The sequence below is a fragment of the Scleropages formosus genome, chromosome 10, assembly GCF_900964775.1.
Source record: "Scleropages formosus chromosome 10, fSclFor1.1, whole genome shotgun sequence".
NCBI lineage: Eukaryota > Metazoa > Chordata > Actinopteri > Osteoglossiformes > Osteoglossidae > Scleropages > Scleropages formosus.
Window position 1 is genome coordinate 5,842,722 of NC_041815.1, and position 25,996 is coordinate 5,868,717.

At 41.4% G+C, this 25,996-nt stretch overlaps 2 protein-coding genes across 2 annotated transcripts in view; both read left to right on the plus strand.

Annotated features, from left to right (window-relative positions):
• The window catches only part of gbe1b (glucan (1,4-alpha-), branching enzyme 1b), a 79,863-nt gene extending 73,617 nt beyond the window's left edge, over nucleotides 1-6,246 (plus strand). Inside the window, exon 16 of the mRNA XM_018764775.2 lies at nucleotides 5,083-6,246. Within this exon, the coding sequence (XP_018620291.2) occupies nucleotides 5,083-5,145 (63 nt within the window). The 3' untranslated portion in view covers nucleotides 5,146-6,246. The remainder of the gene's footprint in view (nucleotides 1-5,082) is intronic.
• A 7,416-nt stretch (nucleotides 6,247-13,662) lies between these two features.
• LOC108942062 (high affinity cationic amino acid transporter 1-like) lies at nucleotides 13,663-24,690 on the plus strand. The gene is made up of 12 exons (XM_018765121.2): nucleotides 13,663-13,837; nucleotides 16,876-17,292; nucleotides 18,535-18,693; nucleotides 20,674-20,842; nucleotides 21,032-21,165; nucleotides 21,697-21,919; nucleotides 22,082-22,221; nucleotides 22,440-22,542; nucleotides 22,953-23,131; nucleotides 23,268-23,419; nucleotides 23,698-23,806; nucleotides 24,216-24,690. Exons 2-12 carry the CDS (start codon nucleotides 16,923-16,925, stop codon nucleotides 24,395-24,397), a joined length of 1,920 nt encoding a protein of 639 aa, XP_018620637.1. The 5' UTR covers nucleotides 13,663-13,837; nucleotides 16,876-16,922; the 3' UTR covers nucleotides 24,398-24,690.
• The last annotated feature ends 1,306 nt before the right edge of the window (nucleotides 24,691-25,996 follow it).

Below are 25,996 nucleotides of genomic sequence, written 5' to 3' on the forward strand. Positions count from 1 at the left end.
GAGCCCAGTCTCCAGGTTGTTCAATGGCTCTATTTCACTGTGTTGAAAGCAGGATAACAGCTTCACTCTCTTATCGCCGCACAGCGCGAGCCCGGTGAGAAGATGAACTATGAACAATGAGCAGTAATTCATCTTATTGATATTCTTGACATTTTTCAGCCCTAATGCATAATTAGTATCGTGATTTGATATTTCTGGAGTCAAATTCTAAATGAAGTTCTCGTTTGAATTCTCACTCTAACTTTTCCAGTGTTGTTGCAATTAAATGCAAATTAGTCACACAGCAAAATTTTGTCTCAAATCTCTGGTAATAGCCTCTAAAAATGAGCATGCATTAAAACGTATGCAGAGGTGACGTTTACCAATCAATAAAAGAAAACTATTAAAATCAGTCGAGGTTAAGGTGAAGGCGACATTCAGAATCTTTTTTTACACATAGTACACTACTACTGTTGGTAGCTTTTAATTCTGAACTAGAGGTATGAGAAAATGCTGCATTATAATTATATCTTTGCCACTGTGTAATGGAGTTAGTGAGCCCTTAGATGGTTTAGTCTTATTTCAGGGAAAGGCTGCACAGGCATTATGGCAGGGCAGCGAGTGCTGTGAATATTCATCAAGCGAAGCAGAGTGGAGCATAGGTGAGGTGTCTTGGGACATGGGCCTGGATGAAAGATCAGATCCTGCATTGCAAAGCTATGACGCCCCACATTTCCCTCTATTATTCAAGAGCCCCCTGAATTAATGCTCGGGGTTCTGTTTTTAACCATGGCCGTGCAGGCTAACTGCCCCTAGGTGTAGGGAACAGACCTTTTGCCCGTGGCTCCTCCGCACTTGAGAGTGATACCAGTAGAGAACCCCAAGCTCTAGAACTATAGATGTGGAATGGCCCCTTACCAGCTTCAGCTCACAGAAGCTCTCCAAGACCATATTTCATATCTGCTGTCACAGGGGCATTCTCCATGTTCTCATGCTCTCATTAAACTTTCAGGAGCATCTCAAAGTAAAGCATCAGGTAGCATGATTTTTAGGGCTGCTGCCTTGTTGTTTAAAAGTCTTGGGTTTATGGAATCATCGTCTTGCTAAGTACTCTTGGTGAAGGTATTGAGCTCGTAAAATGAAAACACCCTGCTGAATAAATGGCTAAATTACTGTTAGTACCTTCCTATGAAAGCCTGGCATTTTAAGCCACCTTGGACAAATGCAGAAGCTAAATAAATAAAATGCATACGTAAGGTGGGCTTACGGGTTCTAGCACAGAGATATAGACTAAAAAACATGAAATATGTTTGTCACAGGACCTTGAAAAAGTATATCAATATAGATGAATAAATATCTATTTTGTTTTTAATGGAACACTTCAGGACAGCTCTCTGACGTCCACCGTGAGAGAAGTGTCACATTTGCATGAAGTGAAGAGCACAGTGTCCACCTGTGGTTGTGGAATTACAAGTTTTCACATGACATCAGTTTCCTGAAATCAGTGTTGTGGCTGTATTCCCTCCCACCTTCCAGTTTATAGATTTTCCCACCATTTCACTCAATGAGTACCATGTTTTTGCCCTTATCCCTTTCTACTGCTTTGAAAGCTGAGTCAAATCTAACACTAATCTCAGTTCCGTTGTGAATCCCCGAGAATTAAAATGGGCGGTGGGGTTTAAGGCACAGGTTAATCCGAGACCTATCTTTCGTATTTTAGGCAGCCAGTGCGTGTCATGTCTGCACTCGGAAAAGAGACTTTTCTCCATTACTCTGTCTAAATATGACAGAAATGAATTATTAAGCTTACGTGACAGTGTCAGAAGGTCCATGCTTGGAGACACATTGCTCCATAATTTATTTAGAACCCCATCCTTCAGAGATAGTTTTAAGTTGGTAACTATGGGATACTTGCACTTTTCCTGCCGCCTCTTCGGCTCACGTCCACGGCAGGCTCCGGTTTCTGGATGGAGCACGTTGCTGGACCGTAAAAACAGCTGAAAGCTTTCTGACCAGCATTGCATGCTCTTAGATAGATAAATACATGTGAAAATGGCTTGTGCACTTTCTTGGGGAAGAGGAATAAACAGTGAAACTTTGTGGTTTGCTTATTGCAGTAAGATGTGACAGAATATGTCAGATGTTGTCAAATTCCTATTGAGCGCATCATGTTTGTCAATCAAAATAAAATAATTCCATATTTGCTATGCTTACACAAACATTGGGCAGAAGAAGCCTTTGTTTGTAGTTAACTGTCAAGCATTGTTTGATGTATGTAACAACAAGCTTGAAAATCCTTAAAAAATTAGTTTTTTTCTCTTGGGAATTTCTCGGGTAATTATCGTCGTTTCGGTTCGTTTCTGGAAGGTCCTTCAGAGAAAGTAGTCTTCTCACTCAGCCTCGTGACTGAAAGAGAGGTCTCAGAGGTGGTGGTCATCACTCCATATCACATAAAAGGAGCTGTGGTTTTAACAATTTCCATTCATACAAATTAAATACTCTATGCCTAAATAGTTAGGATTGAGATCTTTTGATGAAATAAATGGTCAAATCATTACATTCAGGTCCCTGCTAAGGTATTGAAATGAAATACATAATATATAATATGGGGACATCTTTATATCTATAATATATACATATATATGGGGATAGCTTGTAGCATAGTGGTTAGTTCTGCTGCCTTTGGCTCTAAAGGTTATAGGTTTGATCCCCACCCCCGATCTGTACTATGCTTGAACGGTGTACTTACCCTGAATTCCTCCAGCAAAAAATTATCAAGTGACATAAATGGGTAAGTAATTGTAACCTTAACATCCTACGTCACCCGTGGACTCGCTTTGGAGAAAAGCGTCAGCTAAATTAATAAATGTGTATAATGAAATAATCCCTTTGCTTGTTCATACCCAGCAGTGATTTTGTATATATTGTTTGTGCTGTTTTCAATGAGTATTCTGTGATGGAAGCACTCATGCCATATATGCCATCTTCTTGTTATGCACCTCCTTAATACAAGAGTCCAAAGTGCCGTATTGACTGTGAGAAAAATTCCGTCCTCGCCGTGCGGGTGAGCTTTGATCCCGATCGAGAGGAAACATTTCGTTTTATCGAGAGGAGTCTGTGACAGGCCGTCATGTGCGGCTGCATTTGTGTGGGTAAGGATGAGACTGAAGGGTGCTCTCCGAGACGTTGCTTTCCTCGGGCTCGGCGCAGAGGGAACGGTACGGAAAAGCGAGGCGTGTGCCACGGATCAATGCCTCACAAAAAATTTCCTCTACGAACCCTGCTCATTAATAATACACATAACTGTCACCTTGCTTGTTTACTTATTTGTTTGTACGTTTGTATGTGCTTTCCATTCATCAGAAGAAATATTGCGAGTCACATTGCCAGCTGGGGTGCGTTGCTGTCAGCAGCAGCAGCAGCAGTTATCCCTTCCCTTTGGATGCTCTACAGCGCCCCGCTTTGGAGTGTTTTCCCACTGCGATGCTCTAATTAGTCGAGAGTCTGGGCTTCCGCAGATGAGCGTCTTGAACAGCCTTTGAGTGGCGTGGAAGGTGGGCTGCAGAGCCTCGGTGGGTGGACATCTCTACTAGTCCTAGCGCACGGGATGCCCTACCGCATGTGTCAGCGACGCACCAGGGGCCTCTCATATACGAATACTCTGTTACAAACGTCAGAATCAGAATCTCTTGGTGGTGACGTTGCCCATACTTCTTGAGAGGGTAATTATTTCTGACAGAATGTCGTCTTGTGAAATTGCAGCGAAAGTGATTAAGCCCTGTAGTCTTCTCCTGCGTCTCGTACGTTAGCTTGCTGGACAAGTAATTCTTATTTTAAATTGGTGCAGTCCTTTAGATTTCATCAGCATTTCTCTGCAACTTTGTTTTCAAGGCATTTTTTAATGCTATTTCTTTAGATAAAATCAGTTTTCAAGGTTCGGCATCATCTTCCGCTAATGGTTTTGTTAGCTAAACACAGATTTTATTGTGCTTTTGACTTTTCATCGTGAGAGATGACAATGCTTTCATTATGAATCACAACTTAGGGTTTAAATTACAGACACTCCTCGACTTAGACAAATAGACTGTTCTTCAACCCTTTACGCAAGTCGAAATTTACGTTACGTCGGATTCCCCCTCCGTTACAGAGCCAAGCCTTCTCATTTCCTTTATATTTGTTGCAAACAAGGGTATAAAAAAAATTACACAATATAATTGTGTAGTAAATGTCAGACCTATTAAATACTGTAATAAGACAAAGGCCTAGTCAATGAAATAAATTTTTACGTTTCTTTAAAGCATAAATTTAAAAAATAGACTACTGCATACGTTACATGTACGGTATTCTACTGTGCGGGCTTACCTTATATCTAGTAGTATGCTGACACACGAGGGTGCTGCTGTTGCGTAATTTATCATTTTTCCATCTCATTTATTGGACCTTGATGGTTTTTTTGTTGTTATTGTTTTCATGCTAACTGTTCTTTTCATGTGCTCCTTTATATGTGCAGCATCCTTCACTATTGTATTTATAGTCGATACAGCTAAACCTGGTTCCCGTATAGACGATAATCTTTGTCCACCTTCATACTTCCTAATTTTCAATTTCATCTCCAAATCGATTGCTGTACACTTTCGAGACGGTTCTCGTTTTCCTTCAAGTGCACGTTTACCACCAGGCATTGTGAATAATGAAACGGGTAAAAAATACGGGAAAAAAGCACTACGCTAACGAAAGGAGATGCGTTCATGGCTCGAAACACATGGGAACCTGGAAGATGCAGCTTCCTGCCTTGTCCGGCTACGCCGACTTGCGCTGAACGTATTTCGGACGATAAAAGCGCTATCCGTACATAATGTGTATGCCGGGAATTTTTTTACGTAAATTCGGATTTACGTAAATAGAGGTTTGTCTGTATGTAACTGACAAAAATGAACAGTAGCACTGCTCAGAGGCCGGACTTGAATGGCACAGGCCTTCACAGAGAACACTGGAGTTGCACTACAACACACACATGGTTTGCGTATTAACATTAACAGTATATATCAAAATGTAATGTGTTTAACGCCTCCCTTTTCCTCCTTACTCTTTTTGTCTTCTCAGGTGTACGTTCCCTGCAGGACAGCCATGATACTGGCCAACGAGGAGATTAATTACTGCTATTAATGGCAGGCCGTCTTCATGGAATCGGGCACCAAGAATGGACACGCAACAACATTTCTCAGTGTCGCTGTTCACCTCCCTTGCGTGGATTGCCACGCGCCACAGAAGCCTTCTCCGCACATCCGTACGTCCACAATCACAGCACATACCGCTGTGCTTTCTACCTTCGCGGTGATGTCACCCGGAACCGTAACAGAAAATGATCCGGTGTCCTCCCAGAACGATCGCCCGGCAGAGTGAACCAGCAGTACCAATACTGTGCCTAGAATTACTTTGAATGCCTTTATAATCTCATGTGATCCCTTTCTTAAAGGGAATTTATAAGGATGTTAGCTTTGTTAGCCTGTCTAAAAGTAATCTGTGTTCGCTGCTTCACGCTACACGGGGTTAGCTTAAAAATGTGACAGTGTTTATAAAAAAAGGAAAAGTCTGTCCTGTTTGCACTGTATTGATCCCCATAGTGGAAACGACTCACCCATCTAAACAGTCTCTCGTTGGCAACTGATAATCTGAAATATAACGCTCGCTGTGCCAGTCACTTTAATATAAAAAAAAATTGCACTTTTAAAATTTAAGTATGTATTTATGTTGTAGCAATGTTGTATGACTTAATATAGACCATATCTCCATTCATAAAAGAAGGCTTTGCACTTCGAAACGCGGACTACGTTTTGGTACCATGGGGGAAGATCCCGAGATCCACAAACACAAGATAATTTCTTCAGGGATATGGTGGAATTACGGGGCAGGTAGGGTGTGGTTCAGGAAAGGGTATTTGCACCGTTCCTTTGTACGGTTAGTTTTCGTGTGATGTGTATTAATCCGTTGTTCAATCATTGTCCAGCCAGACAGTGGCAGCAAATATCAAAGCAATTAAAGGACACATGCTTATAGCCTGAAGGGAATCAGTTCACATCCCCAAGAAGCAGCCCTGCTGTAGTGCCTTTGAGAAAGGTACTTAACCTCAGTTGGAAGGTACTTACTCTAATATTAAAATATCCAGCTGTATAAGTGGTTCAAATTGTATAGCTTAGCAGCAAAGTAGTAATAATGATGATAATATTTGTCAGTGTGCTCACAGCTAAATAAAGTACATTGAAACTTCTGATGATCTCCCATTATTATGGAGCCTGCGGCTATTATTTAAATAATGTGGAGGGTCCTTCATCTTCTGCCCTGTCCGGGCAGTTAGTGTCTTTTCTCAATCTCTTCGTTCTCCCAGTTTCTCCTCCGCTCTTCATCGCCGCCATCGGGTATCGGATACGTTCATGTGCTCGATCACGGGTAGCAGATGCGGTTCGTGCGAATCCTCTTTGAGAGTCAGGGTCGTTCTTCTGCCGAAGGCCTGTATTTCTTTTGTGCTGTGTGATGGAGCAAGTTCACCTTGTACCATGCTCTATTTCCTGTACTTATGAGAGTTGAGTAATCAGTGTTCGCAATTTTGGGATTAATAAAATGGAGGCCTCGCTAAGTGTTCCAGTGGAACAGCATTCATCATCATCATCATCTACCTTCTGCTTCTCCTGGGGAGGGCCGCAGCTGGAACAGTATTACATGCCATTATGGCCCCTTTTACAGAGACCTTCCCTTTCTAATGATGTACTAGCAACCAAGGGGCCGCTGCATTTTTTTCCCTTAACAAAAATATAATTCCATTTATTCCGAATGGCGAAATTATTCCTCAAACAATTTAATGCCAAGTTTCATCTCAACCGTCTTGTGTCACTCTGTTGTTTTTACCATTCTCTTCGTCAGTCTTTGGTTTCTATAAAATTCTCCATTGTAGCGTTTATTGCAGTAATATATATATAACTGTTGTGTGCCGGGCTGGGTTAAGGTTTGTCCCTTTATTTTGTTGAGGTCACAGTGCTGTGAAAATACTGCCATTGTGGTCGACAAATAAAAGAAGAAAAAAAAAATCAAAACAGTCGCCGAGTTCTGAATATCTGTTTTCACCCTGTCATTTCCTTTTAGATGTGTCTGCCTGGTGGTTCTCGTGTCCTCGGTTGATCTGTTCAGTGCGGATCATTTCTCCCATGCGGTCACCATAGTAAAGGGCTCTTCCTTTTTTAAGGATTGCAGCAACAGGGATCAGTGCTTTCTGAAGGTCACCACCGCTGATCCCCAAATCAGCTTTTTTCGCCTTTTACGCCTTTTCTCCAGACCAAGACCTTTTCGTGCAGGGACGAGAGTAGCCATGGGTGTGAATTTACGAGTTTAATTACCTCTGGAAGCACCTTTCCAGGTGTGTGTGCTCCCTAGTAGATTGGACTGGGAGATAAAAATACACACAGCTACGTGTCCAGAGAGGGTTATTAAATTATGCTGTATCTAAGTTATGTCCGGAATTAATCTTTAGTTTTCGACGCCTTGGCGTTAGCAGTTTCCAAACTGCGGATGTGCAAATTAATGGATTTAACTGGCTGAAGAAAACTCGGAAACCTGCGATACTCCTTGAGCACATTTTAGGAGATTAAGCAAACCGCTGAATTTGTGCAATTATGTCTTAAGAAAATAAACACACTGAAAAGGAGCTGAAAAAAATCACTCCTGTACTGGAAAAGTAAATGGCCTGATGTTTCCTTCCACTACTCTACTTTTGTATTTTTGTATTTTTTGGCAGCAAGCCTGCAAATACCATCATCATCTTCCTTTTGTGCTTGCGTGTATCGACATTGTGTAGTTTCCTTCCTTTCCTACAGTACATCGGTCTGTCCGTATATGTGTTTAACAGAACATTACAACTCAGCAATGAAGTACCGGGAGAGTTGTTACTCTAGTGGTTACATTTACTGCCTTTCGATCTGAAGGTCACAGGTTTGATCCTCACCTCCTGCTATAGTACCCTTGAGTAAGGTACTTTCCCTAAATTGCTCTAGTAAAATTACCCCATGAGGTGAATTGTAACCTTAACGTTGTAAGTCTCTTTGGAGAAAAGCATCGGCTAAAAGAATAAATGTAAGTATGTGACAGTTTAGTTGTGAACGAGGAGATGCAATAAGCTCCGAATCTCATGGCTATAGGACGATGTTCTTGGCCGTCGGACTCAAGTGCGCTCGCCCTTCTGTCCTTCCAACAATGAAGTGCAGTAGCAGAGAAGGAAGGCAAAGAAACAAAGGATAATTGTACGGTTGCAACAAGGAAGAGGCAGTGCGCTGCAGAAATGAAGACCTAAAAGTTCTCGGTGCATTTAGTGCCTGTCGGACGTGAGGGACGTTTCCTATGAAGCCAGTAGGGTTTTGGTTTAGCTGAACAGCCTTCAGTGTCTGAACAAGTGGAGACTCAGTCCAACCAAGGCCCAAGATATAAAATACACTGATTTCTCTCACCTGCTTTATATCTGAAAATACTGCAGCTGTTGCTAAAAAGATGCTGAAGCAACACTATATAGTATTATGACTTCTAGTTCATATCATCGAATACAGTTTGTCACATTTAATACTTTTCTAATTTCTTAATTACATACAATTTGTGTATTTTGCTGGTGAAATTGGAATTTTTTCTCATTGGTTTGAAAATGGTATTTTACTGTTTTATTGCATTGACCCATCTGGAAGTCTGATGAAGTCTATGGACCCCTTCTCGGAATAATCTATTTAAACACATAAAATACATGGGTGGTACAGTGCAACAGTAAGTAGTGTTGCCACTTCACAGCACCTGCATGGTGCGTGAGGACATGGGCTCAATCCTAGTTTAGTCTGTGTGGAGTTTGCATCTTCTCCCTGTGTCTGTGTGGGTTTCATTTGGGTGCTCTGGTTTCCTCCCACAGTCCAAAGACATGAAGTTCAGGTAGAATGGTGACTCTAAACTGCCCTTAGTGTGTGAACGGATGAGTGTTTTTGTGTGTGCGTGTGTGTGTGTGTGTGTGTGTGTGACTACCCTGTGATAGACTGGTGTACTGTCCAGGGTGTACTCCCCTCTGCCATGCACCCAGTGCTTCCAGGATAGGCTCTGGTTTGCCACGACCCTGATGAAGACGAGTTTATTGAGACTGGACGGAAAATACATTAAAATAAACCAATTTGACTGAAATGCAGTTAACAAAATATATCAAAAAACATTCTTAACTGAAGGAAATACTAAATTTGAGTTACGGGTTAGTGAAAATAAAGATGTAAATTTATTCCCATCCAAGTACACAGAGTCCCTGAAATGTATCAGTGGTTAAGAATCCCTGGCATAAAAGGAAATTCCCTCCTTGAGTACTAAATGTGGACAAGATTCTGACTTGTGTCATGGTGTCGCCTGTTTCTCTCATACAAACTTGCAGTCAACCGGCTGAGAAGAAAAACCCTTGTCTGCTCATGGACAATGTGGTAGGTGTCTGTCTCCGTGTGACCACACAACGGTTTCCAGACTAAGTGTACTGGTTCACCATCTGTGGAATGGATTCTCTTCACACACCACGGCTAATCTAAAATGTGCTTCATTTGTTCTTTTTCGGTACATTTAGCAAACTATGATGTGTATCTTTGCTCAGAACTTTGTTAGATTTTCTCAGTTATTTACTGGTAGAATGGAGAAGAAGTCAAACCCTGGGAAGGATGAAACGACCTCATTGCAGTTTTATATGCCTGTCTATTGTACATTCCTCAAACTGTATTGCCAGTTTAATATCGAAGTACATTGTGAGATATCTATAATAACTTTTATTGATCTGTTCAGCTCCACACTGTAGATACTGTACATTTTTTCTCTGCAAAGTTCTGCGAACAAGACCAGCGCTCAACTTCTTCTTACGTTTGCATACAGCGCCACCTGTTGGTTAGTACATTATGTTGCAGCGGTGCATATGGAAAACCAAACTGAAACATTACGAAGTTGTTCAAGCCACAGACGGTGTTTCACAATGACAGTCCAAGTCTCATATCAAAGTAAAGAACTGCTTTCCCTTGAGAGATACAATCCAATTAAGTGGTTTTAATCTGGGTGGAAGAACTAATGCAGCTTCCAACCGAGCTGCGATATTGCAGATGCTCTCGGATGTTGAATTGTGCTATTGACTTCTTCTCGTGGCTCCATGGAGAGAAGGGTGGACACTGTCTGGAAGTTGTAATAAAACTGAATTGTGTCAATTGAAGTGCTATCTTCTTTTGGTTTTGAGAGAGATAAGGTGAAGGTGGTGGAGGAAGAGTGCTGGAGATGATAGTGTAAGGTTAGGTTCATAGAAACTCTCCAGTGGGCTGAGTGGCTGAGCTGTGTGCTTGGAGCTGGGTTCAAATGTAGCTCAGAGTTGTCTGCATGTTTCTACCTGGGATTCCTCCAGATGCTTTGGTTAAACTAATTAATATGTTGCTTGTAATAAATAAAACTGTTTAAATACACTATTACAGTACATACAGGCCCAGGGCTAGAGAGGGGGTTGGGGTGCGTTTAGGGTCATATAACTCTAACCCTAACTAAAGTATAGAAATTCATACTAGCAACAGGTATCAGTTGCCTTTCTTGGAGAACAGAGCAGATGTTTGTGCTCAAAAGATGAATGAGACCATAGCTGGAGTTCCTTTTTCTCGCAAGGCTGATCAAAGTTGTGAGCAGCAGCAAATTTTCACTATCCAACTTAGTAGTTCTGATGTCAAAATCAACACTTTCAGAAAATAAATGTGAGGCCATACACACAGTGATTTATATTGAGAAATCGCTTCCATAGTAGTGGATTTCCACTTTTATACTGAAAATAAAGCATGCTATGTTAAGTTGATCACCCAATACGAATTGGCTGATCAACTCCAGCACAACTGATTCTATCTACATGTGTGCTAGTGATCATTTATTTCACAATTTATATTTTCATTAATTTTATTTACTTTCATTATTTATATTTCCATTGCAATACCTTTTATTATAGCTTGCAATACCTTTTATTATAGCTTAGTGTCACTTTTGCTGCTCAGGAATTCATGTAAAGTACCATTGATGTTATTAGTAATTACATCTTGCTATTACCCTATAGATCATTTTTCAGAAACAAATTACTTTTGTAAGATGAGGAGAAAAAATTAATCTTAGTTGAAGGTTTGTCTCAATTATGAAACCTGCAGTAAGTTTCCGTTTGTAATTCTTTGCCTACTAAGCAGAATTATGAAAGCTATGCAGGCTTTGTGCCCTAATAGTTTTCAAAACTGCGAGCAAAACCTTGTTTGTGTTTTTAAACACAACAAAAAAAAATGAACATTTACATTTATTTATTTAGCAGATACTTTTCATTAGTTTGTTTCTTACCACCATATGAAGCAATGTTCATCACACAAGTAGCTCTATAAAAGTATCTGAATATCCACGATTCAAAATCACCTTCCTAGTAATTTTTTGTGTTTTTTTTTTTTGAGGTATATATAAACATTTATGTTACATAACAGGAGTAGCTTTGTAAAGGTTTATCCATTGTTTGACAGGCATGATCTTAAAGCTAGAAGTACATGAGCATTTACACCTTATGTGAAATTAAGAGATGATGGGCGAAGTGAGTCTGGAAGAGGTGAGTTTTAAGACTCTTTTTAAATGTAGACAGAGATTCAGCAGTTCTGAGTGAGAGGGGGAGGTCGTTCTATGACAACAGAGCAAGAACTGTGGATTACTTGCCACAATAATTTTCTCAGTGATCTTGCTGTGTGATGCAGATTTTGAAAAGAAGCACTGATTTAGGGGTAGCACAGTGGACTGTTTGGATGCAGGTTCGAATTCAGTTCAGTATGTGGGGTATTTGCATGTTCTTAATGTCTGCGTGAGTTTCCTCCCACAGTTAAAAGATATGACTTTCAGGTTAATGGGTGACTCAAAAGTGAGTGGCAGCTTTGACTTACAGTGTCACAGAGCCAAACAATTCAGTAGAGTATAATGAATTTAATGTCCTTCATAATAACTTGGAGATACAGGTAGCATAGCAGTTTAGGACATGGACTTGTACCTTGTACCTGTGTCTTACACTGCATGTCCCAGGACTGCTACAGGACCTTGCTCTGATTACCATAATTACCATTTTACTTTTTGTTTCTTATTATATTACTATTGTAACAAACCTGGATAAATGAGTACAGTTCTGTCTATTAAAGTAAGAGTAGGCCTATGTGCTAGCCAGGCAAATTTAACTCATAGTGGCCACTCAGGTGGTTTTGACAGTGGCACAGCAGGTAAAATAGGTGTTTCATACTTCTTGAGCTGCTCATTTGGGCATAGGTTCAAATGTGATTCAGGGTGTGTGGAGTGCACATGTCTGCAACCCAAAGACATGTGAAAAAGGCAATGACTTTGGGTTACATAACCCTAACTGAAGGTATGCCCACCCATTATGTGTCACTGCCCTGCAATCAGAGCAGTCTACAACTAGGGCTGCTAACATAGTATTTTTTTATGTAAGTCGAAAATATCGTAAGTCGAAAATGCATTTAATGCACCTAACCTACCGAACACCATAGCCTAGCTTACATGCGATGGCCATTACGTCTTGCTGCCACCGCCCAGCATCGCAAGAGAGTATCACACCGCGTATCACTTGCCTGGGAAAAAAAAAAATCTAAATTCAAAATTCAAAGTACAGTTTCTACTGAATGTCTATCGCCAGCTCACCATTGTAAAGTCGAAAAATCGTAAGTCAAACCATCGTGAGCCGAGGAGCATCTGTATATCCCAGACTTTTACAGCATCTAACATAAATAGATTTAGGAACATCTGCATTATTCTGGTTTTACTGATTGTTATTTAGGAGCAGCATGATAGTACTGCTCTTTCACAACTTCTGGGCTGTTCTGGTGTTGGTTTCTTCTCACAATCCAAAGACATCTGTTCTGCTGACTCTAAATTGGACTTTGTGTGTATGTGTGAGTGAATGAGTGTGTTTGGCTGTCCAGTTAAGGATGTCTGGGCCAGGGGGTCCTGCCCAGGGTGCTAGGTTTACAGAATAAGCTCCGGTCCACTGCGACCCTGACTTTGACAAGTGCTCAGGACAAATGGCCGGATGAGTATTAGTGACTTAGGAGTAAAAGTGACTGGATAGAGCTGCTCCCTTGCATTTGTATATAACATACCAGGCTGTACGTACATATAATGTCTAGTGTCTATTTTATATATGCTGTACTTTATATATTTTTTCTTTTATTCACTTATTTTATTTTTTTATTACCTGTGTCTTGTCACTGTCATTCTGTCTGTGCCGTGGAAGTTTTATCACCAAAACAAATTCCTTGTATGTGTAAACATACTTGGCAATAAAGCTCATTCTGATTCTGATTCCTTTTGTTTTGGATCCGAAGGTTGCAGGTTTGATCCCCCGGCATCATCATGTCTGGCATGTCTTGAGCAAGGTACATACCCGATTTGGAATTGTTCCAATAAAACCCTGCTTTATAAATGGATAAATAGCTCAAAATTGTAAGTCGCTTCGGAGAAAAGTGTCAGCTAAATGAATAAATGTAAGCAGCAATAAGATTAGTTGTATCCGTGGGCCATGCTTTCTATGCGCCGTCGCCAGTGACGTCACGAGTTGTGGGCGTGGCTCCGAGTAGTACATTGAGCCGCGGGATTTCATCAGCATGTGTGGGGCTCGAGACTGGAAAACTGGGAGCGCGTGAGGCTTCTGTAAGGTGGAGGTGCGAAGGAGAAGACAGAGTTGTGTCCTACGTAAGCTGTCTGTACGGGTGTCCGGGGCTCTGCTCGAACAACTTGTCGAGCATCGTCGAGCATCTTGAGTGGAGCAGTAAGTTATTGTTCCTCACCGCTCCGTCCCTCGGATTGGATCCATGATCATCTTAGCGACCGACGAACCGCCTGTGGCCGGGTGTCTGAGGCGAGCTCCCGACATGCTGGGCGTGTACACAGCCCTCTCGCTCAGAGTAACTTACTGCTCGTCGGGTTCCTCCTGGTCTGCGTGGCGTCTATGCTGATTGATTGTTTCAAGTTGTTCTGAGGCATTCTGAGGTGTTTTCACGTTTTCTGAGGGAAACAACTCGAGAAAATAACGCGGCGTTCGACACTAGACTAGTTTCCCCACGGGACCGAATAGGCCGTCAAACCGCTCGTTGAGACTTTGCGTAACTTCCAGTACTTTTTTTTTTTTTTTTTTTTGAATTTGAGAAACTAGATATAATATTGAGCGCAAATAGTGGCCCGAAGTGGGAGGGGCTCCGGCGTTACGTCATTCGGAAAGACTAGCTTGGGCGGGAGTGGCGCGCGCGAGCGGACGGCGGTCCCGCGGACACGTGGTGGTGGAGCAGGATCGGAGAGCATGTGGAGACCAGTGTGGACGCTGGACCGTGACGTGGCGCTCAGTCTAGCACAGTAACTACAGTCCAAAACACAGTGCAAAGCAGTGGATACAGATGACAAACTCCAGTGTGAAACCCTTTCCGCACGGATTTGAACGCGAAGCCCAAAGATGATTGTGGGGGGAAAAAAACTGCTCTTGGAAAAGTGTAATATCATATTTATTAGAGTAGCCGAAATCTGGCCAGGAGGTGGTGCGGTAAAGAAACAGAGGTGCCTTACCTGAAATACTTGAGTAACCATCCCAGATTAAGGGTAAATGGGGATAATTGGTTTCACTCATCGTGTGTGTGTGTGTGTTCTGCCTGCCAGAACTAGTTTTTACTCACAATAGGAATAATTCATTGACAGTCATAATCCTATATGTTTGAATAACACATGAGACAAAAATGTACACACTGGAGCTGAGAGTATGTTTTAAAGAGGCTTCTGGTGTGTATAAACTGATGTCAAAGGCAGTACTTCTAGTGTTGTTAAAGTGGTTAATGCCATAAATGAGGTTTTGGTATACTAAGCTTCACACTGACTGCAGGGTGTTCACTACCCCCTGGATCAAATTCCAAACACATATCTGACTGGCAAAATGGTATTTGCTGAGCATGCATTGGGTGGGAAGGTGTAATGGTGTAACACCAGGATGAAACTTAAAATCTGAGTGCCATGTCTGCAGAGCTCTGTGTGTGTGTGTGTGTGTGTGTGTGTGTGTGTGTGTCTATATATATATATATTTTTTTTTTTTTAAATTATATGTGGTAAATGTCCATGAGTATGCGTTTTCTCAGGTCTGCAAGAGTCAAGAGGCTTTATTATCATTTCAACCATATACAACAGTACACGGTGAAACAAAACAACGTTCCTCCAGGACCACGGTGCTATATAAAACAACAGTTAGCGACACAGACTACATAAAGTGCACGTGTGTAAGGCTTGTGCAAACAGTGCTAAACATCACAAGTTACTAAAATGACATTTTCTAAGACGGGCTAGTGGTTCCCTTGTCAGTCCTGGGTATTGAGGAGTCTGATGGCTTGAGGGACGAAACTGTTACACAGTCTGGCTGTGAGGGCCCAAATGTTAAGCATTCAAGAAAAAATATAGTCAGTACAGGAAATAAACTATTAATTTAAATGATACATTTCATGGTCAGAATGGTTCTCCTGCCCCAACTTGACAAAATCGCACCTCTGTCTGCATATATATGTCAAACCAGAACACGAATATCAGGAAATGCTTGCTGCTACAGTCATGAACAGCTGTTAGTACAGTTTCTCCAGTTCAGGAATACAGCCAAGAGTCGATATATTATAACCACCGGAAGCTGTGGATGTCAGTCAGTCAGTCTTGGCTATATGCTTCCAATGACGCGCCTTAATCGGGAATGTACATCGGGAGCAATACCAAGATGAAGGGGTTTTCCAACACGATTTTTCTTATGCCACTGGCAGCAGAGGTCTTCATAGGTGGTGATTCTATGCTTCTGTACATGTTAGAGAGACCAGAATTCATTTGGAATTATAAGATTCAAAAGCCATTTCTGAGCTGATGAAAGCAGAACATGTGGAAGCTCAGTCAGTGTTGTGAGGTTGAATCACTTAGAGCAGCCTTCCAAGCTCATGTTCTTCTGTGAACAGCTGTTACCTCATAGACCCAGTAAACGTTTAAAAAAACGTGCAACTATAAAATAATCTTTTAGAAAGTTCTGCATTGATATATTGTAGAGGGAAACGAACATAAAATGTAATTAAATAAGAAAATTTGCTGTTCTTACCTTTCTTCTAGGGCAGCACGGTGGCACAGCAAGTAGCACTGTTGTCTCATAGTGCCTGGGTGGTGCGAGAGGACATGGGTTCAATCCCTGCTCAGTCTGTGTGGACATGTCTGCGTGGGTTTCCTCCCACAGTCCAAAGACGTGCTGTTCAGGTTCACCCATAGTGTGTGAGTGACAGAGAGAGTGTGTTCCACTGATGTATGGATGAGTGACCCAGTGTAAGTCACCTTGGTGAATAAGGTGTGTGGGCTAGTACCACTCCATAGAGTTCATTGGAAGTTGCTTTGGAGAAAAGCATCTTCTGAAAATGTGTGTGTGTGTGTGTGTGTGTGTGTGTGTGTGTGTTCCAAATGTAGACTTTAAAGTGTCAGGAATGGGATGTTGAAGCTTTTTCAAAAACATTGTTATAGATAGCCGAGACTGCTCCTTCAGTTGTTTAAACAATTTTTGGTAGATCTCATACATTTTTTAAACTGCTTGTTTTTATGCCTCTGATCAGTAATGTAAATATTCAGTTTTTTCCTGAAGTTCCTAAGAAAAAAATGCATGCACAATTCTGAAAAAAGCTTTGCAGGCAGAATCCTATTAAAAACTTACTTTCCTGTTTAAAAAAAAAAAAAAAAAAAAAACTGAAAAAATAGAAAAATATCAGAACATGAAGGGTTGAGAGCATTTACAGCTTTTTATATTTTTTTTTATTCCAGGCTACTGCAGTCTTGACCTCTGCTCTTTGACCTCCAACACTGCAGCTATGGCACTGGAGAAACTAATGGGACTGGGCAGGCAACTCGTGCGTGTCAAGGTGGTCGACTGCAGTATGGAGGGTTCGCCTCTCTCACGCTGCCTTGGCACACTGGATCTAATAGCCCTCGGTGTGGGCAGCACTCTGGGTGCAGGAGTATATGTGCTGGCAGGCGCAGTAGCGCGCAACGATGCCGGACCCGCCATTGTGCTGTGCTTTCTCATTGCCGCACTGGCATCCATACTGGCAGGTCTGTGTTACGCTGAGTTAGGGGCCCGGGTGCCCAAATCAGGCTCAGCCTACCTCTACAGCTATGTGACAGCAGGTGAACTCTGCGCCTTCATCGCTGGCTGGAATCTCATTCTCTCCTACATCATCGGTGAGCAGTTGAACAGTTTCATTTATCTTAATTATTCTTATGAGCTTTTTCTAGTATTCACAGCTGGACAAGGTTTTTTTTTTTTTTTTCTTATTTTTAAAAGACCCAAAGTCAACACTAAATCGGTATAAACTTTGTGGAATTTATATAATTTCAGAGTCTGAACAAGACATCCTGCAAGGGAAAATCCTATTGATACTTATTTCAGAGCAAAGAACAATGTCAGTGTATCAGTGAAAATAACGCTGCAAGCAGTACTTTTACACTGGGACTCAACCTTGAAGTGTATGCAGGGGAATCTGTGTTAATCCTTTGTTCAAGGAAAAATTGCTTTGAATTTCCATAAGTGGTGTTCAAGAGATTAACTTAATCCATTTTTCAAGTTTCTTAAAACGTGAATCACAACTCATAATATGTGTTACAACAATTGTAATGCTTAATTAAAGAATGCCGTTTGGACTGTAAGGCTTTTTGCAACTTTTCTAAGTCTGCTGTCACTTCTCTCAAATTATAATAATGCTTAATACAGATATCCTTCCATTTATCTTTTGATGAGGTTCTCTAAAAATCTTGGAAATGGCTATGGAATACTCACTTTTAATTTTGATACTCTAGCTAATAATTTAAACTTTTTTAAAAAACAGTGAAAATACAGTGTAGTCAATTCAGCTTTGCAGTTGGCTTAATTGGCTCAACTTTACCTAGTGACCCTTAGGAAAAGAAAATAATAACCACATATGAATAATGCTTCAGAATATACCACCACATCCCTACTAAGATACATACTGAGCTTACATCACTTCTCTAATCAAACACAATTGAAAGATGTTTAATCCTGTGAACAAATGCAATATTTATCAGCTTCTTGCTCCTTATCGCCATCATAATGGCACAACTTGTGGGTGCTACGGAAGCACACAGTTGCCTGTTTCAGACCATGATCAATGTGGGAAAAAAACTGACATAGGTGGTCCCACACTTGTTGGAGTATTACTGCCATCTAGGTTGCCTGTGCTCCAGTAAATATTTCAGAAAATGGTTAAGTAAATTTGCAATTTCTTTAAAATGTTTTTAACAAGAAACGAGTTTGTATCTTGAAGAATTTGAGTTCACAGCTCATAATCCAAACAGTATTTGTATCAGGCATGAAATTCCCAGTTACTGTTTTGACTGTTGTAGTAGGCCACTTGTCATTAAGTGTTGTGCAGTAGAAATTAATTACTCTTTCTTTATCTCATGCAGGTGCTTCTAGCGTGGCTCGGGCCTGGAGTGCCACATTTGATGAGATTATTGGGAAACGCCTTGAGGAATTCTGCCGGCTTCATATGTCCATTAAAGCCCCGGGAATCCTAGCAGAGTACCCAGACATGTTTGCTGTAATCATCATCCTTGTACTCACAGGTACTTCTGTGTTGTAGATCTGCCAATACCAGCAGCAGCAAGAACAAGAATCAAGGTTATAGGTTATAGCTACGAGTGCAGTGAAATTGAATAAAACTGTACCTAGAGGAGGGGATATTTGACATTCTTGTGCTGAAATTTTGAGAATCCTGTGAGTCCACAGTAGTCATGATGACCGTGAAATGCACTGTGTAGGTTCTGAGCTCAAACTAACGACATAGACACCTTGATCAGATTCCCTGCTACAGCAGCACTTGTATACAGTTGCTCCCTGAATTATGAGCTTAATCTGGAATGGGGGTTCATTGATCAATGTCTGTCAGCTGAATGTGACAGGGCTCAGTTGAGGGTGGCACAGCAAGTAGCGCTGCTTTCTCACAGCACCTGGGTAGTGCGGGAGGACGTGGGTTCGATCCCCACTCAGTCTGTGTGCATGTTCGCCCTGTGTCTGCGTGGGTTTCTTCCAAGTGCTCTGGTTTCCTTCCAGAGTCCAAAGATATGCTGTTCAGGTTCACACATAGTGTGCGAGTGACAGAGAGAGTGTGTTCCACTGATGTATGAATGAGTGACCCAGTGTAAGTAGTGTATCTAGCAGTGTAAGTCACCACGGTGAATAAGATGTGAGGATTGATAATGCTACATAGAGTTTATTGGAAGTTGCTTTGGAGAAAAGCTAAATAAATGTGAGGAGCTCATCATCGCATCTGTATGCAGCTACTTGTTGGTGTGCTCCATAAAAAAAACAGCAGTACTGGACTTACTGGCTACTTTGAGAATCAAATGTCTGCATCTGTAACTTTTTTGAGGAATGCACTTTTGTTTACTGTGATTGGTACATTGCTTTAGTGGAAAGTATTTGTTAAATGAATAAATGTGAATGTCAGCAAACCAGACAGCTCCATGGGTTGGGATCTGCCATTACCAGCAACAGCAGCAAGAACAACAATTAAAACGGGAACATGAACAATGAGGGAGAAGATGGTCCCACCCTATGGTGAGCTAGTATGCTTTTTGCATACGCTTGGGCATTTGGAGTCCCCGGAACCTAACCCTGCAACACAGGGCGCAAGACTGTAGGCGGAGGGGACACAGAGAAATACAATTTGTGCATTACATTAGGAGAAAGGGAGACATAGGTGCAGATGTGTGATTCTTAAGTAAAGTTGGCTTCTTTCTACTTTATGCATTGATGGTCGCAGGAGTAGGTGCATGAAACTTAGAATAGACAATAGCTTGTTTGCAGTCTCTTTCTTCAATCTTTCAAAAACTTAAAGGTAGCACTTACTGGTTGCAGTCACTATCTGGCATATCAGGTGACACTTTGGAGTGTGATTTGAATTGGTATGCCAGCCTAAATGATGGATGAATGAATGAATGAATGAATGAATGAATCTTGTTACTGGTGTGGCTGCCTCTGTCCCGCAACCAGCCATATGAGCAGGACCAAGACACTAGACAGCAGGATTTTCCAGAAAACAGCTTTATTACAAACCAGAAAGGAATCAAAATGGACTCCTTTCAGACACAAAAAAAATGAAACCACGTTCTCCAAGCTACACTGCCTCTCCTTTCCTCAGGCCAGCTACCTTTATATTACTTTATGTATTGAACCCTATTCAGGTAGAGCAGAGGCAGGTCCTTTAGAGCTTTCCATGTTGCAACTCCTACCTCCTGCCCTGCGTTGGACTGCCCACCAGCTCACTCTGAAGTTTGTAAGTTTGGGACCAACTGTATTCTTAATCTTAAGGCATTCTGGAAAAAACTTGTTACTCAAGTTATTTTCTATTATGTTAAGTTAGGGCGACCATGGGAGAATCCAGCACCACCTTAACAAGCTTAACTCATTTTCCAGCAAAAGAATGGATATTTATAGACAGCCTTGTATTTTTGGTGTGACTCTAAAATTCAGATGTGAGGCTCAAGCTTATTTGCTGGGGTTCTTAGGTGAGTAATCCTTCCTCTATCTCAATCCACCTGCAGGTCTCCTATCCTTTGGGGTCAAGGAGTCAGCCATTGTTAACAAGGTGTTTACCTTTGTCAACGTGCTGGTTCTTCTGTTTGTGATTGTGTCTGGAGTTATCATGGGGACAACCAAAAATTGGAACCTCAGTCCACAAGACATCCTGAATGGCACCAGTATCTCCCACAAGTAAGACCCAGTCATTTGTAACTTGTGATCAGAATTTTGCTTTTCTTTGCAGAGCACAACCTTGAACAGATTTTGAAATATAATCTCTGAACCCTACAGTCTTTTTTGTCACATGAGCTACAAAAGTAAATAGTTTGATCTGTTGACTGTATACTTGCAAGCTTTCTAACAGAGCCCTTTGTCTGTCAGTGCTTCTGAGCCAGTACTCACAACGGAGAACCTTGGAACAGGTGGTTTCCTGCCCTTTGGATTCAAAGGTGTCCTGTCTGGGGCAGCCACATGCTTCTATGCTTTTGTGGGCTTTGATAGCATTGCCACTACTGGTGAGTGAGGGAAGACCCTGGATTTGCACTTGTTTGGGTGCATTTTACCACCAATAGATGGCATAAACACAAATCACATTTGAAATGCAACAAGAAAATTTTAAAAACTGGATCGGTGAAAAGTTATTTTAAAATAAGCTTGATACATATCAAAATTTCATATCATACCTTAGACTGTAACAAGGAGTCAGTGTAGTTAATTCTACTGGAATCTATGTTTTGAGTTTTTGTATTTTTTTTTTTTTAATAACTTAAATGTAGTGTTGTGGAAATTGGCAGTACACTTAAACTGGAGGGGCTGAATTATGATTATAATAATAGTTTTACATTTACCATTATTTCTATAGCTGGAAATTTGACTTAAACTACTCTCCTTTCAAGTCCATGATCTTAACAACCCTGTTACCTGCTGTTCTGCCATTGATTTCTGCATTGTAGTTGATTGACATCATTTGGTCTAAGCCGCTGTAGCTGGTAGTCCTGTGGGCTGTTATTTCTTGAACGCGTCGTTTTATTCCTTGTGGCTCCCAGGTGAAGAAGTGCAGAACCCACAGCGGGCCATCCCCATCAGCATTGTCTCATCACTCCTCATCTGCTTCGTGGCCTACTTTGGTGTTTCCTCTGCCCTCACTGCAATGATGCCCTACTATATGCTGGACAGTAGCAGCCCACTGCCTGTAGCCTTCAAGTACGTGGGCTGGGAGTGGGCCACTTTCGCCGTAGCTATAGGCTCTCTCTGCGCCCTTTCTGCCAGGTATGCTATTCCTTACAGCGTCATCACACTAGAATTTTTGGGTTTTTGCACTTACATACCTAAATTAGAATATTTCCTGTTTTCATTCATTCTGTATTTTTTTTTTTCTCCTGTGTCTGTGGTGTAATCCTGCAATTGCTGTCACCTTCTCCTTTGCCTCAGCCTGCTGGGCTCCATGTTCCCCATGCCTCGTATTGTCTGGGCCATGGCAGAGGATGGCCTGCTCTTCAGATGTCTTGCCAAAGTTAACCCAAAAACCAAAACTCCAGTGATTGCTACTTTGATATCAGGCACTGTGGCAGGTAGGGTTGTATGTTAATGCCATTGTGTTGTGCACAGGTGTGTGTGCACGCACGCGATGTGTTGAATACCTTTTGCTATACAACAGTGCCATGTCATTTATTGCTCATGTTGCATTTTTACACACATTGATGTCATATTCTGCAAAACTCCACAAGGATAAAAATGTTAAAAATAAATAGCTACCTTGAGTTCAGAACATCTTGTTTTCTGTGCACAGCTGTGATGGCTTTCCTCTTTGACCTAAAGGACCTTGTTGACCTCATGTCTATTGGTACGCTGCTAGCCTACACTATGGTAACAGCATGCGTTTTAGTCCTCAGGTGGGTTCTTTCATTCTTGTTTTTTTTCCTTCTCCTTTTTTATTTTGAAGGGGGAGCTTTATAAATTGCCAGCACTGAGTACAGTTGGTATTTATATTGGCCAATTAGCTTAAACTGTGGCACCTAGTACTGGCAAAGTAGTGTTGTTCTTGTATTAATTCTGTAATGATTATAATCTGCATTTGTAGTAATATTTAAAATTTGCAAAAAAACACTGATGCTAGTTTAATGTTGAAAATATTTAGTTTTTATTTAGGTAAAACAGTACAAAATTGAAAAATGGCAGCGATGGCATGAAATTAGTACATGAGTAAACAGTGCTGCTATCAGTCTGATGGCACAACAGAGTGACATTTTGTATAGGAGCTGAAAGGTCTCTTCTTCTCCCTCCTACTTCTGCTCCTGCCCAGGTACGAGCAGAACCAGCCCATCCTGGCGTATCAGATGGTCAATACACAGGACGAGGCCAAACAGAGCCAGACATGTGTTGAAGAGGAGCGCATCAGTATGAGGATCCTGCTGTTCCCTGAGAAGCCAGAACCCTCCCACCTTTCCAGCTGCACGGTCAAAGTTTGCGCCATTGTACTTGGTGAGACACATGTCACCTTGTCTAGCCATAGGGCATTGTTCCACATCATCGTCCAGACAGGCACATCATAACTTCTACAGCAGTAAAGGAAGTCACTCCCATCATGTGCAAAATCCTACTGTTTCTCTGTGCCCAGGACTCCTGATCTGTACATTCTGTGTGGTGGCAGTGCACGGAGGGCCACATACGTGGACGTTGGTGGTTCTGGGCATCCTTGCCATGATCTGCCTGTTCATTACTTTGGTGATTTGGAGGCAGCCAGAGAGCAAAACAAAGCTGCCTTTCAAGGTCAGTGACTTCCTGTGACCTTGGTGACTCAAGTGTAACATTCACAGTGGGGTTCTTGCATGGAGAACCCTATGGGTTAGTATTGTGACCTGTACAAAAAGACAGTAGTTACCAACTGCATGCCACAAAGGGCAGTGGAAAACTGAGTCTTTCAGGCAAATGAATGTTTCAGTTCTGCTTTCACAACAAGTTTAAATTGGAACAATAGCAGGGCTCTACCATATTGTAAAGCCACAAACTTAGCTGATTCTGACTAACAACCAGTCCCCCCACCCCAGGTTCCGCTGGTGCCGTTCTTGCCTGTGCTGAGTATGTTCATCAACATCTACCTCATGATGCAGCTGGACAAGGGCACCTGGATCCGCTTTGCATTCTGGATGCTCATAGGTATACTCCTTCTGCCTCCTCTGGTACAAAATATGCCAGAGATTACTGCAGCTGTTGAGAACATGTTTGGTCCCCATCCTGGTAGTGGAGGGCGTAGTGATTCCTGGCTGTCGTACTTCCTCTAACCCTCTGGCCAAAATCCCTGTTGAGAAAGATGGCTAAATTCTTATTTGCTTCTTTCTGTTAAGTGCTTAAATGTGTAGGTGGAGTAAGACAATCTACACCAGCTATAGTGTTTCTGGCAGGCCGTAAGTTAAATGCATTTTCAGTAGAAACAAGCTCAAAAATTTTGGGGTTCTGATTCCCCCCATTTTTGCCATGAGTAGGTGGCGTAACTGTCAGAAACTTGCACTGACACAGACACCACTACATATGTTCTGATTTTTGGCTCTGTTGTGTTTTGTCCCAGGATTCCTTATCTACTTTGGATACGGCCTGCAGCACAGCACAGAGGCTGTCGAGCACATCGGCACATCGAGCACAGATGCCAGCCTCAAAGGGTACACACTCGCCACCACAGCAAATGGAGAATCTGTGGCTCAAGAAGAAGCTGCCTTCCTCAACTGCAAGACTGAAGAAGACTGTCCATGAGACACCAGAGGGTGCTGTTGAACCTCAGTTTGTCTTACATTTTAGCTGATGTGATGCTGCTTGAATTGACATTTCATACCAACTTAAATGCTGCTTAGATCAAAATGGATTTTGTGTTGTATTCATCATGGGCCCCCTGTCTCACATAGGTTTTCACAGCTGTTACATTTACCTTTATTCATTTAGCTGACACTTTTTCCAGAGCAACTAGTAATGTTAAGATGCTGACAATTATTTGCCCATTTACACAGCTGGGTAATTTTACCGGAGCAATTTAGGGTAAGTACCTTGCTCAAACGAACTACCACCAGAGGTGGGAATTGAGCCTGCAACCTTTTGGGTCCAAAGGCAGTGGCTCTAACCACTACGCTACCAGCTGTTAAAAAATTTGCGTTTTTCAGTGACACTCTGGCTGACCAGTACAAGTTTTATTGGAGCGTGAACAAAAAAGCATAAGATGCTAAAAATGTTATTTCAAACAGATAAATAGGAACTTCCAGAGTACAGGTGTTTAATGCTAAATTCATTGCAGGAAAACAACTTATTGCATATTAATGTTAAAAAGCAAAATGTAAATGCTCTTCATCTGTAAGGAACTTATTTTTGTTTGTATTTACACCATGCTGCTACAGGATTCAGTCTTCTGTTAAGATGTAAGTGATGCTGAAAAAAAAGTGAAACTCCATATTTACACATGACAAATGGTGTCTATTGAATATTCAGACAGGATCAGTGGGTAGCAAAATCTTTAAACCAGTAAAGTTTAGCGGTAACGGTTATATTTTGGCTAGATGAATGACACCAAGATAGTGAAATCTATATTTATACTCCTTGGAGAGAAGATTATTAAAAAGTTAAAAACTATTTGTGCGTATTTCTATAACAAAAATACTAACTAGTACTTCATAATATATCTGAAGCTGACAGTCCCTGACAGTATTGGTTTTAAATCTTTGCCTTGTCCAAAATTGTTTATTAAATGAATAGTTGTATAAAGAATTTATTCCAAAACATGAAGTGTTATTTTTTTTTAAGTAATAGCACATACAGTATAGTATGATGCATTGCAAAAATGGCACTAGTGTGTATGTTTAAATCGATGGTCCTTGGACAGGCCTCAGATGTATTTGTTAAAGTACCGTATGCAATACACTGTACTAACTTTTAGTTGTGCCTTTGATAAACACACACGCAGAGATATCGATGTTATTTCTATGTATGTATTGCCTTTTTGGACTACGTTAAGTGTTCATAGTAAAATTTGGGTTGCAGTGTTTTGAAAATAGTCCTTGGCTGCAGATAAGCTCATTTTCCATATGTATTCTTTTGTTGTTCACCATTGTGATGCAGCAGCAGGTCATGTCCTGGTGAGAGCTATGTTTATGTAGACTACCTTGAGGTATTAACTATGTTTAGCAATGACTGGACCTAAATAGTTCCTGTAAGCTGTTAACCAGGGTCTCCCTTTGTGGAAAAGTTCTCATACATTCCTCCGTGCAAAACGGCACTGGAAAACTGAGCACGATCAGCTCATTTCAGATCTTCACACAGTGCGACAGTCAGACTAAGGTCAGAACTTGAAATAGGCCCTTCCATAAC